Source organism: Empidonax traillii, unplaced genomic scaffold (assembly GCF_003031625.1).
Source record: "Empidonax traillii isolate 1590-97213 ecotype Southwest subspecies unplaced genomic scaffold, ASM303162v1 scaffold158:size1480230, whole genome shotgun sequence".
Taxonomy (NCBI): Eukaryota; Metazoa; Chordata; class Aves; order Passeriformes; family Tyrannidae; genus Empidonax; species Empidonax traillii.
This window is the reverse complement of record NW_020955351.1, coordinates 433,040-454,517: the sequence shown is the minus strand read 5'-3', so window position 1 is coordinate 454,517 and position 21,478 is coordinate 433,040. Positions and strand designations below refer to the sequence as shown.

Here is a 21,478-nt window from a genome sequence, read left to right as displayed (position 1 = left end):
TGTCAAGACTATTGGAATTACTGATTTCCTCAGATTCTACAAGGTAAACCAAGGGTACCCAGCAGGAGATCTGAAAGCAAATCTTCCTGGGTTTACATTCATCAGGCATCCAGCCGGTATAATCAGATGATTTGTAGGCCAGTTCTGGGCTATTATAGAGCATCACCCAGACTAAAGGAGCATCAATACACTGGAGCCTAACTCCAATCTACTTTTAACACCCTCAATCGATCAAAAACTCCTGACGATCCCTTCAAAGAACGAGGAGACTTTGGGAAAGAGAACTTGCAGAAAAGAGAGATAAAGCCAAGGTCTTTAGATAAAATGAGCAAAGGGTTTGCATGTCGTTTTGCAATAATGAGCATGTGATGAAATTTGCAATCTGTGTTTTAGATACACTTTAACAGAATAATGGGTTTTATTCATCTTGTAACTTTGTCTGACTTGAGAGTATGATTTCCAGGCAAAGGTGACTCTGAACAGGAACACAGTTTCCTTCAGAGGCAATGAACCCTGAGCAGATTTTCTCACTTTTACAGACCTTGTCAACCCAGCATAAGACATGAAGTTCCCTACCATTAAAACACAAACTCACATTTTCCCTGCAAGCAGTGTCATAAGAGAAAGACAAAATAAATTCCAGAACCATGAAAGGTGCTTCCATGAAAGAACTCCACCAAAGCTCAGCGAAAGAGCAAGATCAAGCAGTCAAGGATTTATGTAAATCTTCCACAGCAGAGAATTCAGTGGGGGTGGGTGGATGGGTGGGTGAGGATTCTTAAGAATCTTCTTTCTATAAGAGATTTAAGAAAAACTGTACATTCCTGACAAAAATGGCATAAGCTTAAGCTGTGTTGTTACAAAGAAAAGTAGCCAGATCAGCTTGGTCATAAAAAAAAGGTTTTAATTGTCTTCAAATATATGGCTAAAGTACAAAGGAAAATGTAAAAAAAAAAAAAAAAAAAAAAAAAAAAAAAAAAAAAAAAAAAAAAAAAAAAAAAAAAAAAAAAAAAAAAAAAAAAAAAAAAAAAAAAAAAAAAAATCAGAATAGACTAATAAATGCAAATGTATAGAAAGAACAGCTACGAATAAAGTGTGAAAAATGAAAGCACATAGTGAGATGAGACTGGCAAAAATATCACACAGAAAAGGATACCATTCTTTAGGTTTATTAGTAGTAAAAGGCACATAAATTGTTAGTCCGCTTTCCAGATAAGGAAAACTTATTGACAATAAGGCTGAGAAGAGTGATTTTTGCATCAGTTTTCATAAAAAGGTCAGATGTGATGAATTAACATTGTTAAGAACTAACAAAGGAGTAAAGGAGACCTAGAATACAAAAGGAATTGGTTAGAGAAGTTATATAGCTCAGATTTTTCCAAATGATCTGAATCTGCTATATGCCTTCTGCAGCTCTCAGGAAGTGACTCAATCAATCTCAGAGCTGTTAACAATTATTTTTTTGGAACTTAGGAGGGATTGGTGATGAACTAGATAACTGACACAACATAGTAACTGTCTTTTGAAGACAGAAAAAAAGGAGCAGACAGCAAACGATAGACCTGTCAACTTAACTCCAGTTCCTCAGCTCAAAGAAACAATTTGGAAGTACTTAGGAGAAGAGAAGTGGGAATCAGTCAACACAGCTTTGTCAGGAACAAATTATGATAGCCCACTCTAATTTCCTTCTGTGAGAAGGTATCAGGGGAATACCCAATGGACAAGATGCCATATAGAAAAGTTTTTTGAAACTATTTCAAATTCTTACAGCAAATAAGCAGGAAGGTTGAGGCGAACTAGAGCAGAGTAATTATATAAGCTTTTCAGAAAATTGTACTCTGAGAGCAGTTCTCAGTTCACTGTTCAAATGGTTAGATGTGTTGAATGAGTTTCTGCAGGACTCAGACATGGATTTGATACAATTCAATATTTTCATTAAAGATTTAGATTAAATACAAAGTATGTTAATTCAATTTGCAGATGAAACCAAAGTAAGACAAAGATTGCATTAAAATTAAAAATAATTCTGACAAGCTGGAGATGTAATGTGAAAAAAAGTTGCAATTCAATAGGGTCAAGTACAAGTTACTTTAATTAGACAGGAATAATCAATGGTACAAACACACAAAATGAGGAACAGTGATAAGGTAGCATTTATACCAGAGGAAAAAAAACCCACCTGATTTGCATTATTGAAAATTACAAGCTGAATGTTAGCCACACATTCCTTTCTATTACAAATATTCAAATACAGTACTGTGTGGGTATAAAGAATATAAGCTGGCAAGACTTATAAATTAATCTGTTCTCTCTTGATCCAACACTATTAAGATCTCCACTAGTGATCTGTTTCCAGCTTGGGCAAAGCAGCTCAGGGAGGACTTGGCTCAACTAAAAATAGTCCAGAGGACACATTGAAATAATTAGTTCTCTATGTCTAGGTTGGATGGGTAAAAAAATACTGTCAAGGGCTTCCCATAGCAAGACAGAGCTCAATCTAGATACCTGGAAAACATAAGGGTGGTAGGAGATGAAATAGATTATTTGGAGAGAGTCTGGTAATTCCATCATTAAAGCTCTTTAAAAAAAGATTACACTAACATACCAGGAATTATATAGGTAAAATTGATCCTCACTGTGGGAAACAGATGACCTGTAGAGATCCCTACCACCCCTTAACTCCTCCAATTTTATACAAACACAAACAAAGTTAAAAGTTCATTCCACACAATGATAATATAGGAGGAATAATTTCCATGCAAACTGTCAGAGCAGAGGTAAAGGAGCAGCAGGACTGTAAGAGGTCAGGTCTAGGTGACTTTCATCCTTTTCCACCAACCATAGCAGGAATGGTTGCATACCAAAATGGGAGGCAGGGATAAGACCACACATGGCTCCCAAACCAGGGAAATCAGTCTCTGCTGCCTGAGAAAAAAGCCAATCACTGTAAGGTCAAAAGACAGGAGCATGAAGAGGTACAAGTCTGTATCAACATGCCCTGATTGAACTGTGAAGTGTTAAAGGAAAGCTTGAATAAAACTCACTCATGCTACAGCTACACCAAGGGAGCATCACAGGTCACTTCTTTCTTGCAAATTCACTCCTCCTCAGAAGTCCAGAGAAGATCAGAAGGAAGGGAATTAGAATGAGCTTTCACTGATGAGCTGTTAGGCACAAATAGATTAGTGAAAGCTGTGTACAATGCATCAGTAGCAACCAGGCTTGGCAGGGCTGTTATCTCTGGGTATTGTTTTACACCAGTAGAGATGAAGGAGAGAGGCCACTCTGGGCAGAGCTGCCAACTGAATCATAACAGATCAGGAGGAGAGGGCTTCCCTTCAGAAGGCTGAGCTGGGAACATGGCACCAGGAATTCTTTTCTTACCAATTTCATCTAATCTCTTATCTCTAAACATCTTTTCTGTTCTAGGCTTTGTTTTTTTGGAGCCACTTGCAACATTCCTTTGTTGCGACTGAAGGAAGGAAACAAAAGAAGCAGCAAAGTATTTTGTTGTATTAATAGGACAAATAACAAAATATTTTGCTCCCGGAATGTGAACTTTGCATTCTTAACTGTCCTGTTCCAAAGCACCAGGAAATCATCAATTGCCTTGGGTCATATCCACAGAATAAGCTGCTATTTCATCAGTCTGGTGTAGATCACACAAGACTGAATTAGTGTAAACTCTGGATTTATATATAGATCATATAATCTATGGAGCTGATATTAATTTTCCCATCACTTTTTTAGCAAAGTCTGGTAGTGTGTGTCTTTCAGTTGGGTCTAAGGAGATGCATTTCCAGCTTTCCCACTCTGATACTAGGAGCTTTAGATTCCAAAACAGAAAGGAGATTACAGCCCTAGACTAAACCTTCTCTTTTTTTTTTTTTTCTTATTCCCCTCACTCTTGTGAGATACCATTCCCTAGTTAGTTATCCTGCTACTAAATAAAAGTGGAACCTATGAAATGTGTGTAAGAAAGATGTGATGAATTGCTCTCAATGACAGTAAAGAAATGCTTAAAAACTGTCATGGCCAGATATGTAACTTTTAGAGGGTTAGTAAAGTTATGAATCCATTTGGTTGGCCTGAAAGACTTGGGCATTGTTTTTGTTTGTGTATATGTGTTTCTCTCTCTGTCATTAACTATAGTATTAAGTGGAATAAACTTTACCATGACAAGCTACAGGTACATAAAAATAAAGTGTGTCTCATCTTTTCTAAAAAGGAATTATTTCTGGTGCTATAAAATCTCTGTCACGTTGATTTCAAAGGCAGACTCCTCTAATGCTTTCGACACTGTTGTTGCTCAGAGATTCATTCACATCACAACCAAACCACCTCACGTGTCCAAGAAGAATCAGTCCTTTGGCTTTTCCCTCTTGTGACATCCTCAATGCATTAGTTTTTCCATCCACAAAGCATAGTATATTAGGGATTAATACGGCTCAGCAACTCAAAACACACAGATCGTCAGCCTCAGTAATCAGCCTGAAGAATTTTGAGGACAGTTGTTATTTACAGAAAATGATAAGAGACCCAGCAGAACACTTAACTCTAAATAAACAATGTGGAAACTTCACTACCCAGGAAGTCCTAAGTGGCAAATAGGCAGCTCAGATGTTCCCGAGTGAGGTTTGATTGCGTTCCTGCTGAGAGTTAGCAAAAGCAGAAGAACAGGAAAGGGTAAGTGAGAAAGCAGGGGGCCTTTCTCACATGGATTCACTCTCATTTCGACCAGCGTTTAGCTGTGGTTTGCTAATTCATTAAAAACGTGTTACAAAAACCGGGCTCAACACTGTGATCACCAGCTCCACTGCAGCAGCCTGTGTTACAGCACAGCTCAGTGACAGGGACCTCATGGCATCTGGCAGCAGCAGGTCTCGCTACAAAGGCCATGAAGGGATTTTGCGGCACAGACTACCAGGCAATGGCAAAGTGAGTTGTTCTTCTCCCTCCTATGTTTCCTTTACCAGAGAATCTGTACTTGGCAACACGGGCACATCTTGCTTGCACAGCAAGCAGGCTTATGCTAAAGTGCAATGAGCAAGACAGGCAGTATAAATCTTGATTTAACAAGAACAGGGCTGTGGAGGTCCTAAATTAAGCATGGATCCAAGCTACAGCCCAGCCTAAGAAAGAGTCACGTAGTGAAGCATGCCATTATAACTGCAAGGAGATTGCAGCCAAAACACATCTACTTGGAAGCGTGTAGGAATTTACCTTCATCCTGCCCTGCCATTGAGAACTGGAACAAAGAGGGTGAACTAAGTGCCGAACGGAGAGTAGTGTTTTAGCACTTTACCACCCTTTAAATCTGCGTGTGGTTTCTGGTCGCCCTCACGATGGAAAAAACACTCACCAAGAAGCAGCTGCTATTCACCAGAGGATTTGCAATCAAGCTCCAAATATAGCAAGGTGCCACAACAGAGAGGGTTCCCACACTTCTGTTAACACCAGGAACCAGAGCTTAGGGATGTGAGTGGGCTGATAACAGCTTCTGTCCTCACACTTTGTGGTTAGATGACGCCAGCTGCTGGATGCCTTCCTGCAGCTTTTCTGATTTAACATTGTCACCAGGCAAATATTGGCAAAAATAAAACCATACAGAGTTCAGATACAAAAAGTGTGCTCCCCAAGACCAACCCTTACTTTGCCAATCTTTGAACTCGGTTGTTATCTTGAAGAAAACTGTCTTCTGAATTAATGAATTAATTCCCTGATAATCTGTTCTCTTCTTTTGCCTCTTTCATGATTAATTTAGTTCCAGTGAATTTCTTTTTCTGACTGCAGAGTAGAAACACATTTCCTGTCCTATTAATCTCCACTTTTGACCCATCATCAGGGACTAAATAAGAGCATATGCCTCCATGCATTTATTTTCTGAATCTTTACAGAGCACAGGCAAGTTACAGAAAAGCAAGGTGCAAACAAGAAGGGAAATTTCCCACTTGTGCCGCTACCATAGAGAAGATGGAGGTTAGGCTGGACACCCAGAAGGTGTAAAGGCTGTGAAGTAGTCGAAAACTCTGCCTGATTACATCAGGCACAGATCCACCTAAGAGGACAGTCTTGCAAGGCTGCAAAGTGCACAGGAACATCACTCTGTGACAAAAAACCCCACCAAACCAAACAAAAAACCCTCACCCCCACCCCCCAATAGAAACTAGAGGGATGTGGCAGGTCACCTTCCTATAAGAACCTACTCTCACAGCACTCTACACACCCTACAGGGAAACAAATAAAAACAAAACAAAACCAAAAAAAAACCACAAGCCAGCCCCCCTCCCCCAAAAGTAAAACAAAATGTACTGGGGCTTCCCCTGTAACATCCATAGTAGAACAGTGCTGCCAGCAATTATCATCACAAACCTTCCTTCTGATGCCACAGCGTGTCAAGGACATTTTTAATGACGGATCAAGGACACTGCTGCTTGTGAGGTGTTTGAGCTGTGTAAACAGCAGCCTTCTTGGCACACAAATCCAGCATCCCAAAGAGATGCAGTAAAGGCAGGAAAGCACCACAAGACAGGAGAGATCTCTATGCAAAGAGGTACACTGCTTTCATGGCTGTTCCTGTCATACCTGCAGGGCATCAGCTCTGAAGTCTCACTAAAGATCTTTCTGTTGCTTCTTTCCCAATAGCTGGTTGCTATTAGAGTCACACTGTGAGTGGATGGAAATGCCAGAAACAAGACATGAGGAAAAATACACTGAGAAGGGCAGAGACCTCAACTGATCCTATCCATTATCCCTTCTCAGATAAATTCCAGGTTCTCTGACAGAGTATTCCACTTCATTCCATATTCAGGAATCAGTAGATGTTGCATTACAGAAGAACTTTAAAGACACCTGACACTGGTGAGGGTAAACTCCTGATGGACCATGACCTCTAGAGGGACCTGAGCTAGCAAAGGGAGCAAAGAACAAACATTATGGAAGGACGTGGGGTACACTGCTCCCAACTTCACTGTATCACCAGGTGCTGGGTCATGCATGACTAGATTTCTCAAACAGACTAGGATACAGCCAGCTGCAGCAGCACTGTAGGCTTAGCCTTCAGGCCTTGCTCTCCAAGGACTTTCTCTGCTCAGAGATAAGTCTTTGCTCCTGAACAGTACATTTGCACAATAAGAGCTTGGATATGATTTTAAACCATGAGAGAGAAAAGTGAACAAAAGCTGTGTTTCTGCATCTCATGTCTCCAATCTGTTTCTCCTTGAAAGGGGCAAAGACACCTCCGAGACATTGTCAAAGTGCCTAAACCGATTTTTCAGCATAATCCATTATTTATATTTCCACTCAACCCTTTTATTTTTAATCCTGAGCTCCTGAAATTAGGTCCTGTAGAATCCCTTCCACAAGCTGCAGGGGAAGGCAGGGAGAGGGTTAAAGTCTTGGCTGGCTCAGACCCTCCCAAATCCACCTCTGACAGGGACCCTCTTTCTTTTGATCCCTGTTCTGTATCACACATGAACTATCAGCATCATATTCTTATCTATTTGTCTCTTTTCTACTTGGTCCCTTCTGGGATATTTAGGTAAGAATAAGCACTATCTTCAGGCCAGATCCATGAACACTGAAACCTGAAAGTTCTCAAAAAAGGACTCGACTTTTTGTGGGCCTGCACTTTCACGTGAGAGACTCTGGTGTCCTTCACCACCCCCATTTGTGGCCAATAATCTTCCAAGACAACTGCTTACAGGTAAAATGGTTTCTCCAATACTGTTCATCAAACTAGGTGAGGATAGAGATGATTCATCCAGGAAACTACCATGCTTCTTGAAAATAATAAACCTCAATGACAAGACACATGGCCAACACTGAAAATATTACAAAACTGTTACTTTAACAAATGCTACACTTCCCTTAGCAGAAACCATCCTGAATTCTTGTCTTCCTGTATCTTAAAAAGGTACCACATAAATAACCAGGGTCCAAAGCAGGTGGTAAAAATATTTAGAGGCATAGAAAGACTAAAAAAAATAGGCTTCTTTTATGACTAGATGCGTGATAAGGGAGGTGATAGTTGTTTATGAAATACCTGACAATTTGGGCACTCCTAATTATTCTGTGTTACAGCAGAGGAAAAGGTGAGTTTACAAAGGTGAAAGACCAGCTGATGAAAGGAAATATTTTCTCTTTCCACGCAACATGCAGCTAATCTATAAAACTCACAAGACAGCAGGGTGTAGCCAGGAGCAATGTGAGATTCAGAGAGCATTAGGCAGTCATATAGAAAATGAGAGCACTGGAACATTTCATTAGATAGAATTATTGTTATTCTAATTATTCTGAAATGCTACAAATTCTCATGTTCACAGGTATAAATAAATCACTGTCTGAAGATAGAAAGTCATTCCCTCAGGGGTGAGGGCATTCTGTAATTGTCCACTATGGCAATTTCTTGTATCCCTCTTTGAAATCTCCAATGCTGAGCACTGTCAGAAGGGACACTTGACTGTATTAAAATACTACACTGGATCCTCACTTGTTATTCACTTATTCATAGATGAAAACACAAGTTGTGAGCTAGAACAAAAAATAACTATGAAGTCTAGGAAAAGCCTGACAAGATAAATCCAGGTAGCAATACTTTACCCAAATTCTTGGCTGCCCCCTGCAGTTCAATGGAAGATGAGACAGAGCTTTATTATTTGAAATTGGGTGTTTGCTTTCTCTTTGAATTGCATAGGACTTTTATCTTTTAATGAGATGCTGGTACTTTTTGGAGGATGCTATAAAATGGCAACTTCAGAAAAAATTCTGAAGTACAGCATAATGTAAAAACTTGTTGGGTAGACTAGACAGAACAAATAGATTAGACAGAGAAATAGAGAACAGATGCTTGCTATTCTTCCCCTTATTCTTAATTTCTGATTATACTGGTCTGATAGCAGAATCTTTTTCTGGCATTCAGCTACCTCTATTGATTATTCTACCTTACAAGTCCAAATCCTCAAACTCATGTTCAAATAGGGATTTAAGGTAGTAACTGTTAACGCTTAAAAGGAAGCCATTATAGATTAAATGGTGAATAATGTGCCATAGATAAAGCTGCTGATTATGTATTTTTAAATAGTTAGGGATATATTTGAAAGTCTAACCATAAAGCATGCTACTGTTACTCTAAAAATGAAACTTGATCTTCCAGAAATTTGAATTTTACTCCAGTTAAAACCCACAAGTTTTCTCAGGAACAAATAGAAACAGGAATGCGAGATGGAACAGGGCAGGGAACACCCCCAAATAGAGTAAAAGGGAATGCTTATTCTTTTCTCTTACACTGTTCTTTCTACCTCCTGCTCTTATAGCGGCCCTTGCCTTGGTATGTTGACTTCCTTTAGCATTCATGGTCCAGACAGCAACTGCCTGAACCCTCAGCATCTTCCCAGAGACAAGAACAGAAGGAAGTGACAATCTTTCCTTGGGAAAGTTCACAAGAAACAGAGTTGATTTCCCACTTGTTTTGGCCACTGTATCCCAAACCAATTCTTTCAGAGTCCAAATTTTCCACAGCATTCTGCCAATACTTCTTGGCATCCGTTCCCACTTCTTTACCATTATTCTCAGCGCCACGTGCACACTGGATCTTTCCAACACATCACAGGTCCATCTGCAGTGTTCCAATGTGGAATCAGTCCCACACCTCTCACACTGCACTGTGACAGTGATGAGAAAGTGGCAGTGCCCTGGCCTGGAATTCTCCTGGAGAAGATCCCTTAACTGTGCTGCATTGCTAAGGGCTACAAACTGGCCAGGACCAAAAAGGGATGGGTCTCCATCTTGTACTGGAAAGAGAACTTTCTCCACATTCATTAGAATTTGATCTGGGATTTTTAGCTCAAGTGCATTTCTGCTCTGCAGATAAAAAATAAAAGGCTAAGTATTAATTTCATGTGCGTCTTCCCCCTCACATCCTTCTAGTGTCAGCTCCAGTCTAATTCTCATAAGCTCTTCTTGCCAACATCACATTTAACATACACATCCTAATAAATCTGTATGGTTTCTGAGAGAATGCAGTGAATTATCAGAGGCTACAAGGGGACTGGCTTTCTCATTTGTACCTCTGTGCATAAGCACTCATCCACACTGGTATACGTGTGTGCTGGGCCCTGGAACAACAACCTGCACGTATTTATCTCACGTCTCACACAGTGCCACGTCTCTCTGTACAATATCTAGTGAGGCAGCAAGAGGCAGGGTCTGTGTGTGAGTCACAGCCACAATACACTGAACAGCCGGAGCCTCTGACAGAATATACAATATAGCTGAGATGTCAGTGGAGGTGGCTTTGGAGTACTTTAAAATGCTGTTCAAGTGCCAACTTTCACCTGCAAATATGACACTTTACTCGCCCACCCGCTTTCCTTCCAGGCTATGCGCTCCTTTTACTGCAACTTGACAGCTTTAATTATGAATTTCTGTGCCTTCTCTATCCCTTTAACCATTTAGTCTCTCATTTGTCTTGCGGAGTTCTTTGATGTGCTCCTAGATAGCAGCCATACACTGTCAGCACAGTACAGGAGGCCTGGCCAGAGTCTCATTTGTAGGCTGGACATCAGAGCTAAAGGACCTGCAGCACAGTATTTGCCCTAAAAGCAGAAATCTCTACTCTTAGGTTCCCCTTGCAGAGAGAGGATGCAGCGATGAGGACACAATGAGACTATGAGCATCGTTACACCAAAATAATTTGGGATTCCTTAGCTCTTATTGTCTGAATAACTTATACAGGTGCAAACTTCTGACCTGGTCAAAAACTGGGTCCCAGGGGTAGCTTTCCAGCTCCTTCTAGCCCTGATGACAGGAAACCTACTTTAGACAGTGGCAATATGTGCACTACTGTTTCCACCACCTCCTCCCGTGCAGGACTGTGAGATGCTGATGCAACTGATGGGTGGGGAGACCTTCTGTTCTGTGCAGTCGCACAGACCACTGGCATTCATTTTGATTTGCTTCTAAATTCTGTGATGCTTGGACATCTGAGCCATTGTATTGGGTCCAAGAGGGTTGAACTCTACATGGTAAAGTCTTTAATACAGATAACGCAGATCTAAGTATCTTGTTCCTGTGTTCTATGTCACGTGATTAACTCTCCAAAACATGGGCCAGCTTTGACCCTCAACTGGTCTAAATTTCACCTACATGACCATGTTACTCAAAAGTCTCAGGTGGGAGCTGTGGACACCTTAATTAGAGGTCACCTCAAGTGACAATTGCAATAAGGAGAACAACTCAGAGAAAAAATACACAATTCCTGAAAAATGAGCTTTCTTCTAAAGGGTTGGAAATGCATTTCATCCTACTCAGTCATCCCATTGCTTCTCCTGCCTCAAAGAAGGTCCGGTAGCATGTGCTGGTATGAAAGATCTGACTGTTCTCTAGTTTTCACAAGCGCCTGCTTATTTTGGGACTCTAGGAATACCAACTGGAAAAATTCCCCAAGGAAATAGTAAACTATAAAGATCCTTGAAAGAGCCTTATTGTTTACCCATGGTTCCCAACAGCCTGAAGACTCCTACCACAGTTATACCTTGTTCATCCTCTTAATAATACCAAACAACTGAAAGCAAAGGACAGGTATCATCAACAGAGTTGCACTGACAAAGTTGTCTCCTGCTATTGTGCCAGATTCCCAAATTTAATGCAACCACTGTTCAGCTACTGCTGCAGTGTACATATAGTCTATATAGGGCTGTATAGGGTCCTCTGAACCTGCCTCTTCAACACTGGACCTGTGACATGTTCAGTCTGAAATCCCACCTCTGCCTGCATTCAAAATGACCAATAGTATAAACAGAACTGATCCTTTGTATCATCTTAGAAAAAACAACATCTACTCTATTCTGGTATCAGCACTATCCTGGTCTCTACAAGGGCCACCTCAGAGGAAAGAGTACATCCTTCATAATGCATTCCTTTGGGGAACACTCCATAAACATATTGGACCCCTGAAAGCCCTTAGCTTTATTTTTCTATCCCAGCATGTGAAGGGCCCCAGTGGCTTTCATATTTCGAGTTAGATGTTAAGGGAAAAGGACTGCAGCACAGAAATACAGATGCTCCTAATCAATACGAAAATGTCTAATACCAGACAGCACCACAGTGATATGCTTCACAGAAAGGGCATTGCAGAGCCCATTTGTTCTGCTGGATATATACAAGTTCATTATCTGTAGTCCAGTCAGATCTGTACGAGTACAGTAATTTGAATATCCTCAGACAGATACGATAGCAAGCAGTGCTTCTGTGCATGTTTGAAGTTCCTTCTATGATCTCTTTCTCTTCCATTTGCTCTTTTCCTCTCCTTCCTTTTCTGCATCTATTTAAATTGCTATTATTAGCTAAGAAATGAGAAATTAATTATCTCTGAAGTAAGCATGAATACTTATACCCAGCCTGACATAGCTGGGGCTGGCATTTGATAACAGTCAACACAAGCTGTGCAGCTCACAAGGTATTTCAGAATAATAGAAGTCAAGAGGAGGAAAATAGGGACAGCTCCAGAAAGCGTTAACGAAAAGTTCCTGAATTCCAGCAGCTCACCTGTGAACAGCTACATGAAAGCTTCCTGAATACCAAATATATTCATTATAGGCTGTATTGCTTGGCTGAACCTCCTAAGAATTCTCTGGGCTTGTATCCCCACAATAGCAAAGGAGAGAAGCACAACTGTAGGATAAGAAGGAGAAAGGAGTGGGTGGAAGAAGGTTCATATTTTTATTTAGAAAACAATATTATCAAGACATATAACAACAATAAAATCTAAAACCTGTAGCAGATCCAAACTCAGAATCTGAGGTCTTTTCCTCTCAATAACAGAGGCAGCAATTCTTTAGGTCAGATCCTGGCAGGGTGAGAAGGTACCACTCTTTTGCAACATCAGTGTGAAAAATCACTGGAGACTGACAAAAACAGTCAAAGTTAAGGCATTTCCTGAACTGATCCTAAATGATTACAGCAACGTGAGACTGTTCCAAAGCCAAAGCCCAGCTTCAGTTACTCTCACACCTGTCACATTGCATTAATGTTGGACTGTGCTCTCACAAGTGTTATACAAAATGCATTAGAAACTCTTTTTGCCCCATGTTCTGCACTACAATAGTGACATGTAGTTGGCCTTACTTAGGTAAATGCAATCCCACAGCACTTTTCACCATCTATTCCAAATACAGGAATACCACATCCAAAGATGCTCATTAGAAATTTCACATTCCTTTACCAGCAATAAAATTTATGACTAAGCGAAAAAAATGGAATCAATAAACAACCTCCTCTTCTGAAAGCTGCCACGAGGTATTTGATGTCTGCAGATGATCAAGGTTAAAAATGCACCAAATATTTACTTATGGAAAAATCAAACTTCAGTTAGATAGAAATCTGAATCAAAATAGGCAAATAACTCCTGCTGGTATTAGATTTGTTAAATGATGAAAGAGCACTTGCACCTTCAGTCATATGTCAGAGGATTCCACAGAGTCCAACTGTGCAGTCTGCCTCACGGGAGTGGATGCTGCAACAGCTGATACATCCTTAACCGAGAGGTGATGGGATATTTTGCAGGGTGAAGTAACTGTTTTGCACTTAAATCCTTGAGCTGAAATTCATTTCACTTTGTACAGTCAAAATAAAACAACATAAAGGAATGAAACACACATTCACCTGTAAGCACAGGAAGGCCCAAACCACCAGACCAGGGAACCATTTTGCATCACTGCATGCAGATGTAAGACCACATTTCTGCTATTCAAAGATGCACTGAAGATGTCCTAAATGAAGTGAGTGTATTTTGCTCCATCTGTATTATTTTTTGGTTTGAACTGTCCTCTTTTTTGTTTCCTTTATCTCTGCAAAATCACCTTAATTTGATCTGAATCACCTCTTGGCCACACAGCTTAAAAGACGAGAGAAATTGCTTGCTCAGCCATAATTAGGAGAAGGTGCATTATAGAGAAAGATGTGAAATCCAGCAGTTCAATACTATCCAGGATCATGATGGTGCATCAATGTGGTATGGAAGAACAGCAAGCACAGTTCCAAATGATCTGCAAATCCTTGTCAATTCGTGGATTTGCCATCCATACACTGACCAATCTAACTATTCAGTGTATTGAAAATGAAAAGATTACATCTGGACAAAGGACCAGAACAATGATTAAGCCTTCTGCTTTTGATTAATAGCAGAGCTAGACATATCTCCACCCCATCTGGCTTGGAAAGAGATTTGGCTCTGCTTAAGAAAGGTAAGAAATAATGAAGAAACACACAAGATGAGTAATATCTGAGTCAGCAGAAAATGATTACACAAAAGCCTGTGTCAACACAGGTGTCTCGTGAACAAATGGCTACAATTGCTGCAGTATATGCAAAACATTTCCTAGCACAACTTGGAGGGTAGAAAAAAAAAGAAAATGAAGGAATGTACCACCAGTTCAAACCATGAGGAAGAAGTGGAGGATACCTATAGAGGGGAGATTGTTCCTGCTTTCTCTCTCTCGCAAACCTGCTTTCTGTGAACACTCACTTCCCATCCTCCTTGTGGTCATGACAAATGTGAAGTTACCCGGACAGCATTGACTTAAAACTTAATTACTTTTATAGCAAATGAGGCATGAAACCTATTATCAAAAAACATGATGTCTGAAGTACAAGCTGCATTTCATTTTCCCAGCAGAGAGTTTCTGAAAGCCAGAACTGACTGCAAGGTATGGGGGGATGCTGGAAACTCAAAATCAGTAATTCTTCCTAGGGCTTGACAATAGTGTCTTGTGAGACAAAGTCTGAGAGAGGGCAGAATAAATTGGTCTTATGAGCACTTGACACTTGGCTTTGTTTTATGAAGGTGACTGCAAAGCCCCAAAAATTCTCCACATGCTTGGCCTTTGACCTAGGCAGAGTGGTCCATAAGAGCAACGCTATTCAGCGCTGGTGGAAAAGGGGCTATTTGATGCAGAAAACACCCAAATATCTCTTGTGACAAGAAAAGCCACAACAACTCAGTCCCTAAGGAGGTCTTGTGCGACATGAGGGTGAATAGTGCCTGAATAAGCATGACAGTGAATATGACAGGAATACAGGTTGTTAATTAAAACACCAACTAATACCTGGAGCAATTTAACTCCTCTTCCTTGCTGTCACACCTTGTAGCTCTAATACATGTTCTGTATGTGCTGCACATTTTACTTTTCTCCACTTCTTAGCATGTTCATGAGCTGTCATACAAAGATATTGGAAATACTGACACAGAGCTGTTAGGTCAGTTTCACGAACATCCAAAGATTTCCTGGATTTAAGGGAAATACTCAGCTGTCTCAATAGCTGCACAGCCCCACTGATGGAAGTTCAGCCCCTCTCCCTTATTTTCAGATGCAACTACTTTGCCATTTTGCCTCTGCTTTGAACTTATTCCAAGAGTTACCCTGCTCATGCTTGTAAATTATTCCATTTGTAATTGAAACTTTAGGGGAAAGAGAGACTGCGAAGTGGAGGCAGGAAGACATTCTTACCTGTGTACCAAACTGTGTTTAGTTAGGTCTTCTAAGGGCTTCTTTCATCTTTTTTTTTTTTGGCTCGTTGGAGACAGTACACTGAACGCAATAGACCTGATCTGGTGTGAGAAATCCCCCATTCACACAGGATGCTTCTATTAGACCAGTCACTTTCCTGACAGCTATTACCTCGCTCCAATTTACTGACCACTGACTCTGAGAGAGCTATATAAAGTGCACAGCAAATAGTTTATTCCGGGGAAGCAGGCAGGGTCCACCCTGCTCCTTCATCCCCTTCACAGCAATGGTGAAAGAATAAGGCTGCACCATACCCAGAGCAGAGAGAGCCTGAAGAGGAAAATTAAAAGACACATAGAGTTATGAACCTTGACAGGTGAAAATGTTTGCTGTCGGAGGAGATGCTGAGATGCCAAGTCAATGCCACGCTCACTAGACACGAGGGCAAAGAGAGACAAATGCAGGACATGAACTGCAGGGATTTCACAACAGAAGAGACCTCTGGCTCCACAGATTTTGATCTCTGTACCTTTTCAATGAGACATTTCATCTGGGAGTCAGCTTTATCCAGTGGTGGATTAACTTCTTGTTCCACAGCTTGACCTGTCACCCAGAGTACTACAGAGATGGGCACTCACAGACAGATATATAGGAAACACATTAGTTTGAAATAGATGTATTTAACATGAGCGCTGTGCAACGCTTCACACAGCTCACAGCTTAATTTTTGCTTGATTTCTACTAAATAAACCCCTAGCAGCTAAATAAAGTTTGCATTTTTGTCAAGGCTGAGCAACACTCATACTTTTCTTTTGATATTGGTGAATACTGCTCTTTTAAGAATAACCTATATTTGCACCTTTTTCTAGATATGTCAGCAGGACATTTTTTGGGACACATTTTCACATTAGCTACAGTAAGAGCCATTGACTCAACTTCAATATACATGGTGCATATGATTTCCTAGGGCCAGGGCAGTGTAGACTTCTGGAATAGGGGTAGTCTGCAAGCTGTTTAAAGACACCACTGTTCATAATGAAAAGCACATAAGAAAAAAATTGCACAAGGTAACTGTCCAGATTTTATCTGTGCTATATCTGAAGAACCCCACATCAAAATCTACTTTGGCAAATGTACATAAAAACATAGGTATTTTCATTCACACCTACTCATTTTCTGAAGCAGAGAGTACAGAAAGCATGCAAGGATACTGTGCCCTTTTGTGGTAACACCAGAAGAAAACAGAACTAATTTTAAACTACAAACAGTTCATTCTTTTTAAATTGGTAAAGGTGGGTCTAGTCCAGGAAGCAGCAGTGTAATTTCCATTGATGTAATGATATACCAGCAGTAAGCTGTGAGGCTCTAGTGACCTCCTTGTCCTACCTCAAAGAGCTAGATTACACTTAATCTTGCTGAATGAGGCCTAGAGTTTCTAAATCATGTTATTAAAATCCTTTTATAGTCTGAAAAAATTGCTCCCTACGCTGCAGCACTTAGAGAATGTCATCCTTATAAAAGATCCTCTCCATGGAGGATCTGTGGTGGACAGAACCCCATCTGACACCCCAGTGAGCAGGAAAATATTTCCTGCTGGGCATTTTTCTGGGGCAGTACCATCCCCATCCTCCAGTAACTAGTTTAGATAGGAAAATGGAAAAATCACTAGAAAATGGAAAACAGGTACTTCTGTTTCACTGTTTTTCTCCACAAGGTTGGCTGCAGGACACGGATCCACTGGTTTAGTAGTTTCTTTGGGAGTCAATTACGTCTTCACTTCCAATTACTCTCAATACACTGCAGTTCACAAGATGCAAATCTCAGCCATAAGGAGAGTCCATTTCTGCAGATTTAAACCCAAAGCATATCCCCACAAACTTGATTCCCAAAGGAAAACCCTCTAGGTACTACTATGACTGACCTTTGTGCCCGGTCTGTTATCTCCTCCTCCAGATCTAGCAGAAGGGCTGCCTGAGCCATCACCTCCTTGCTGCAGGGCACAGATTTGAGATGCAGAATCAGCAACCCAAGGCAAAACTTGCTTCCCATCTCCTCCAGCTCTTGTGTTCCCAGCTGCAGGCCCTGATGGAGAGAGGCAGACGGTTTCGGTTCTGAATGTGCATTTTGCAGGTACATGGAAGGGGTCAGGCTTGTTTTGCAGGATAACTCCTAGTTTCCTCCTTCTCTGAACCAGGAGTTCATTCAGTGATTCGTGATATGTAAATTTCCCCTATAGAATCATTTGTAAATTAACTGACAGCACACGGTATACAGAACCTAAAATAGCCTGTGTTTTATAAACGGGAAAAGAGAGGAAAATAGTTTAAATACCTCAACTACATTTGCAAAAGAAGTAATTTTAAGAGCTAGACTTGGGACCCAGAAGAACACGACTGTAAATCCACTTTTACAAACCATTGGGACTCAGTTTTTGTTTCTCTTTGTAGACAAGACATCTCCCTAAGCAGTGGGGGAAAAAAAAAAAAAAGGGTTCTAAACACTGGATAGTGGTAAAGATAGAAAAGGAAACTGGGCAAAGAGAGAAAAGGGAAGAAGAGATCTTTAACAAGTTATGAATTGTTTTTTAAGAAAATCAATTGCAAAGTAATTGCAAAATAACAAACACCTCTAAGGAATTTCTCAGTCTGTTAAAAGCTGATGGCACAAACAGGGTTTGGTTTATCAACATCATCTTTCAAGAGAGGAATCCTCCAAGCTGTGGATTCTTGCTGATTATGAATAGCCTGTGTTTGTCTTTTCACTAATTAAAAAAATAAAGCTCTAGCAAAGATCTTTACACCAAGGGCCTGCATTGAAGTAAGTCATTGCAATCAATGGCAGCTTCATGCATCTGCTGAGAGGAGGGCAGGAGACAAAGAAAGATCAGATATACCAAACAGAAACTAACACTGTAAAATCCCCTATCTTTAGCATTCAGTGTCTGCATCACACACACTCCTTAATGCTAACACATCAGGGGCTGGATCAATTGCTGCCTCTGCCAGTATCAGCCCTCTGTGTTTTTGCAGCACAAAACATCTCTGCAGCCGACCCCTTGTGAGAGTTCCAGCTCCATTCCCAGGCTGTTTCCTTAGCAACTCTTGGGAGTCCACATTAAGCCCTGGCCCCAGCCTTGTGCACAGTGTGAGCTCCACATCAGCACAGCCTGCACTTGACTCTCTGCTAGATATTTGTCAGTGAACACCTCATGGGCAGTGAAGCCGTACATGTCCAGTAATCCATGACAGAGGACTGAGAAATCATATGTTGATTTTTTTTTTTTAATGAAGTTGTTATATTTATAAAATGCTTTGGGACTTTTGGGTCTGAGCAGCTCTGAATGGCTGAAAGGTTATTTCTTATACCAAAAACAGAGAGGTGGATGGAAGAAAGAAGTGATTTCTCACACAAACTTCTGCAGTTCTCTTGCAAAGCTTTTTGGTACATTTTTGTTAGAGGACACAAACTACTTGGACAGCATCACGATCACTTCACCTCTAGCAGGTCTGGCATATGCAAATATCATCTGGCATAAAAAACACCTTCTGTGATCACAACCAAATTTTCCTATGGAAATGATATGGTAGTTCAGTTTCTTATCTGAGGCCCCACGAGCGAAGCATGAATCCCTCGTTATGATGAACATAATCCAGAGCTCAAACATGTACTGAGTGGCTGCATAACTACTGAAGTGCAGGACCTGCACAGAAGAGCAGACAATCTGAGAAAACACAGCCTCAGTGCTAGGTAAGGTCTAGGGCCTCAGGAAAACTGAGTTTTACTCTCAGAACACTCTCCTAAGTGTTTTTTCATGGTGAGCAAATATCTGACATCATTTCTTCTCTCCTCCTATTTACCTTCACTGCAAGCTTTGCCCAGCAAGATCTGGGTATAATGTAGCAATAATTAATAATAAGAAGAAAAAAGAGGGAGAAGCTTATAGAAACTGAGAGTTATTAACACAAAACAATGTTCAGCAGCTCTGCATAGATTCCTAAATGTTTTATTGTTTTACTTTGAAAGACTTAAGATATTTTAAAGTGGCAGAGTTACAATCAGCAGGCAGAAGTGGTGACAATTCCAAGCGAAAATATGTCATTTCCACAGCAAGAGCATTATTTTCTCAGGGGCAAAAAAATACAAAGAACATCTTGAGGCTTTCCCTGGGGTTCATCTTAGGGTCTTGCTTCCAAGATTAAGGTAACATAGTAAATAGCTATCAATCCAGGAGACGTGAATAGCAACTGTGCTAAAACTCAGCCTGTGGCTTTATGACTCCCTAGAGCTTTATTCAGGATATGAAGAGGCCTTAAGAAACTATGAGCAGAGAAATAATAATAATAAAACTGTAATACACCTCAGAAGCCTCAGTAATTGCTCATGCACTGTAGTTAGCTGCTGTATGATGGACCCATATTGCTTTGATAGCAGAGAGCTCAGGAGTAACAGCTGGAAACTCAGCTGAGTATTACCTGTTAACATACTTTATGCACTTCAAACACAGACAGACTTTCATTTTATTTTAACTCAGATCATTCTCTCCCTCTCCTTCGTCCCTCCTCGTTTCTGAGCAGAGGATGGAGCTGGAGGTGAAGAGCAGGACTACCATTAAACTGAAGCTGTAGACAGAGATGACATATTGAACTAACGGTATTGATGGCATCTGCCAGCAGTGTCAGAAGCTGGTGTAGGGGTTAATAATCAGTCCCATCTGCATTGCTGAAAGGGAATCCCGATCTCCAAGCATGTATGTAACCACATAGCACAAAAATTTGTAAAATTTTGAGATTATGCTTAGAGTTCATAACTCAGAGTTATGAAAACATTCTATAATAAAGACAATAAAGAAGAAAAGAAGGGCAGAAGCAGTGCACTTTGGTTTGGTTAAGAAACTGATATGAAGTAAGCTTTACTGTCGTGGAAGGTTGTCTCAGTTTAACAGGTAGTGCCAGCACACGGTCAGTTTGCCACAGCTGTACAGGAGGAAGCTGCTGTGCCTGACAGCATCTCCCCTGCAGTGTCCTGCCAGCCTGGATTCTCAGTGACCCCATCTTTCTCTATAGAATGATGGTTTACAGCTCTGTCCCCTCCTTTGGTCACATCTGTGTGAGCAGCAGAGCGTGGTGTAAAATCTCCCATGCCAACAGAATCTAAGCAAATTCTGAAGTAGAAAACAGCATCCCTGCACCAGAAAGCTGGAGACCAGCTTATCAGAAGTCCGACCTCAGAAACAAGCCAGCTAAGCCACCCTACTTTGATGATCAGCTCACATCTCCGCACAGGTTTTGCTCTCTGTTACATCCAAGTACCAGCCTGGACCAGCATCAGCTTGATGCATCACGTTCCACTGCACAATACAAATTGGTCCCATGGGCCCTGTCATGCAATAATCTCTTGCAGACATCATGTTAAGGGATAACAGGTTAATTGTTTCCTGGCTGTTATAGAGAATAATGGAGCTGAACAACTTTTCTTAATCTCTTTTCACATTTTCATACAGTAACAGGCAGAATGGGGAGGAGGTGATGCCTAATAACAGTCCAAGTTTGAGATGTATTTATTTTTCATGGCAAGCAACAAATTGCAGAGACAGGCAACAGGGCCAATCAAGTGAATGAATTAGACTTGGTCTAGTTAAACAAATTTGGGTTTTGCCTTTTCTGACAAAACTGTTGCTAGAGCAACTGCTGGGACAGTAGGATGCTCACCTGTATCTTTTAATCGGCATTGGCTGTAATACAAATTGGGGGAGCAGGAAAAAAAGGAGGAAAAAGAGACTTATCATTTGACCACAACATTGTCAATGCAAATTTTCCTAAACAAAATTGATCGAACTGTATTGGAAAAACCATTCATTCATACGCAGTGCTGATGCATGAAATAAATATCCACAACTAAATGTTTCCAATATTTCTTAACTTGCCCTTAAAATACTTCCCAGGCTAAATGACAATGAAATGGAAAAACTTTGT

At 40.7% G+C, this 21,478-nt stretch overlaps 1 protein-coding gene across 1 annotated transcript in view; it reads right to left on the bottom strand.

Annotated features, from left to right (window-relative positions):
• AGBL1 (ATP/GTP binding protein like 1) overlaps nucleotides 1-21,478 on the bottom strand; it is a 306,575-nt gene that overhangs the window by 65,817 nt on the left and 219,280 nt on the right. Inside the window, exon 22 of the mRNA XM_027884984.1 lies at nucleotides 17,428-17,588. Coding sequence (XP_027740785.1) covers nucleotides 17,428-17,588 — 161 coding nt within the window. The remainder of the gene's footprint in view (nucleotides 1-17,427; nucleotides 17,589-21,478) is intronic.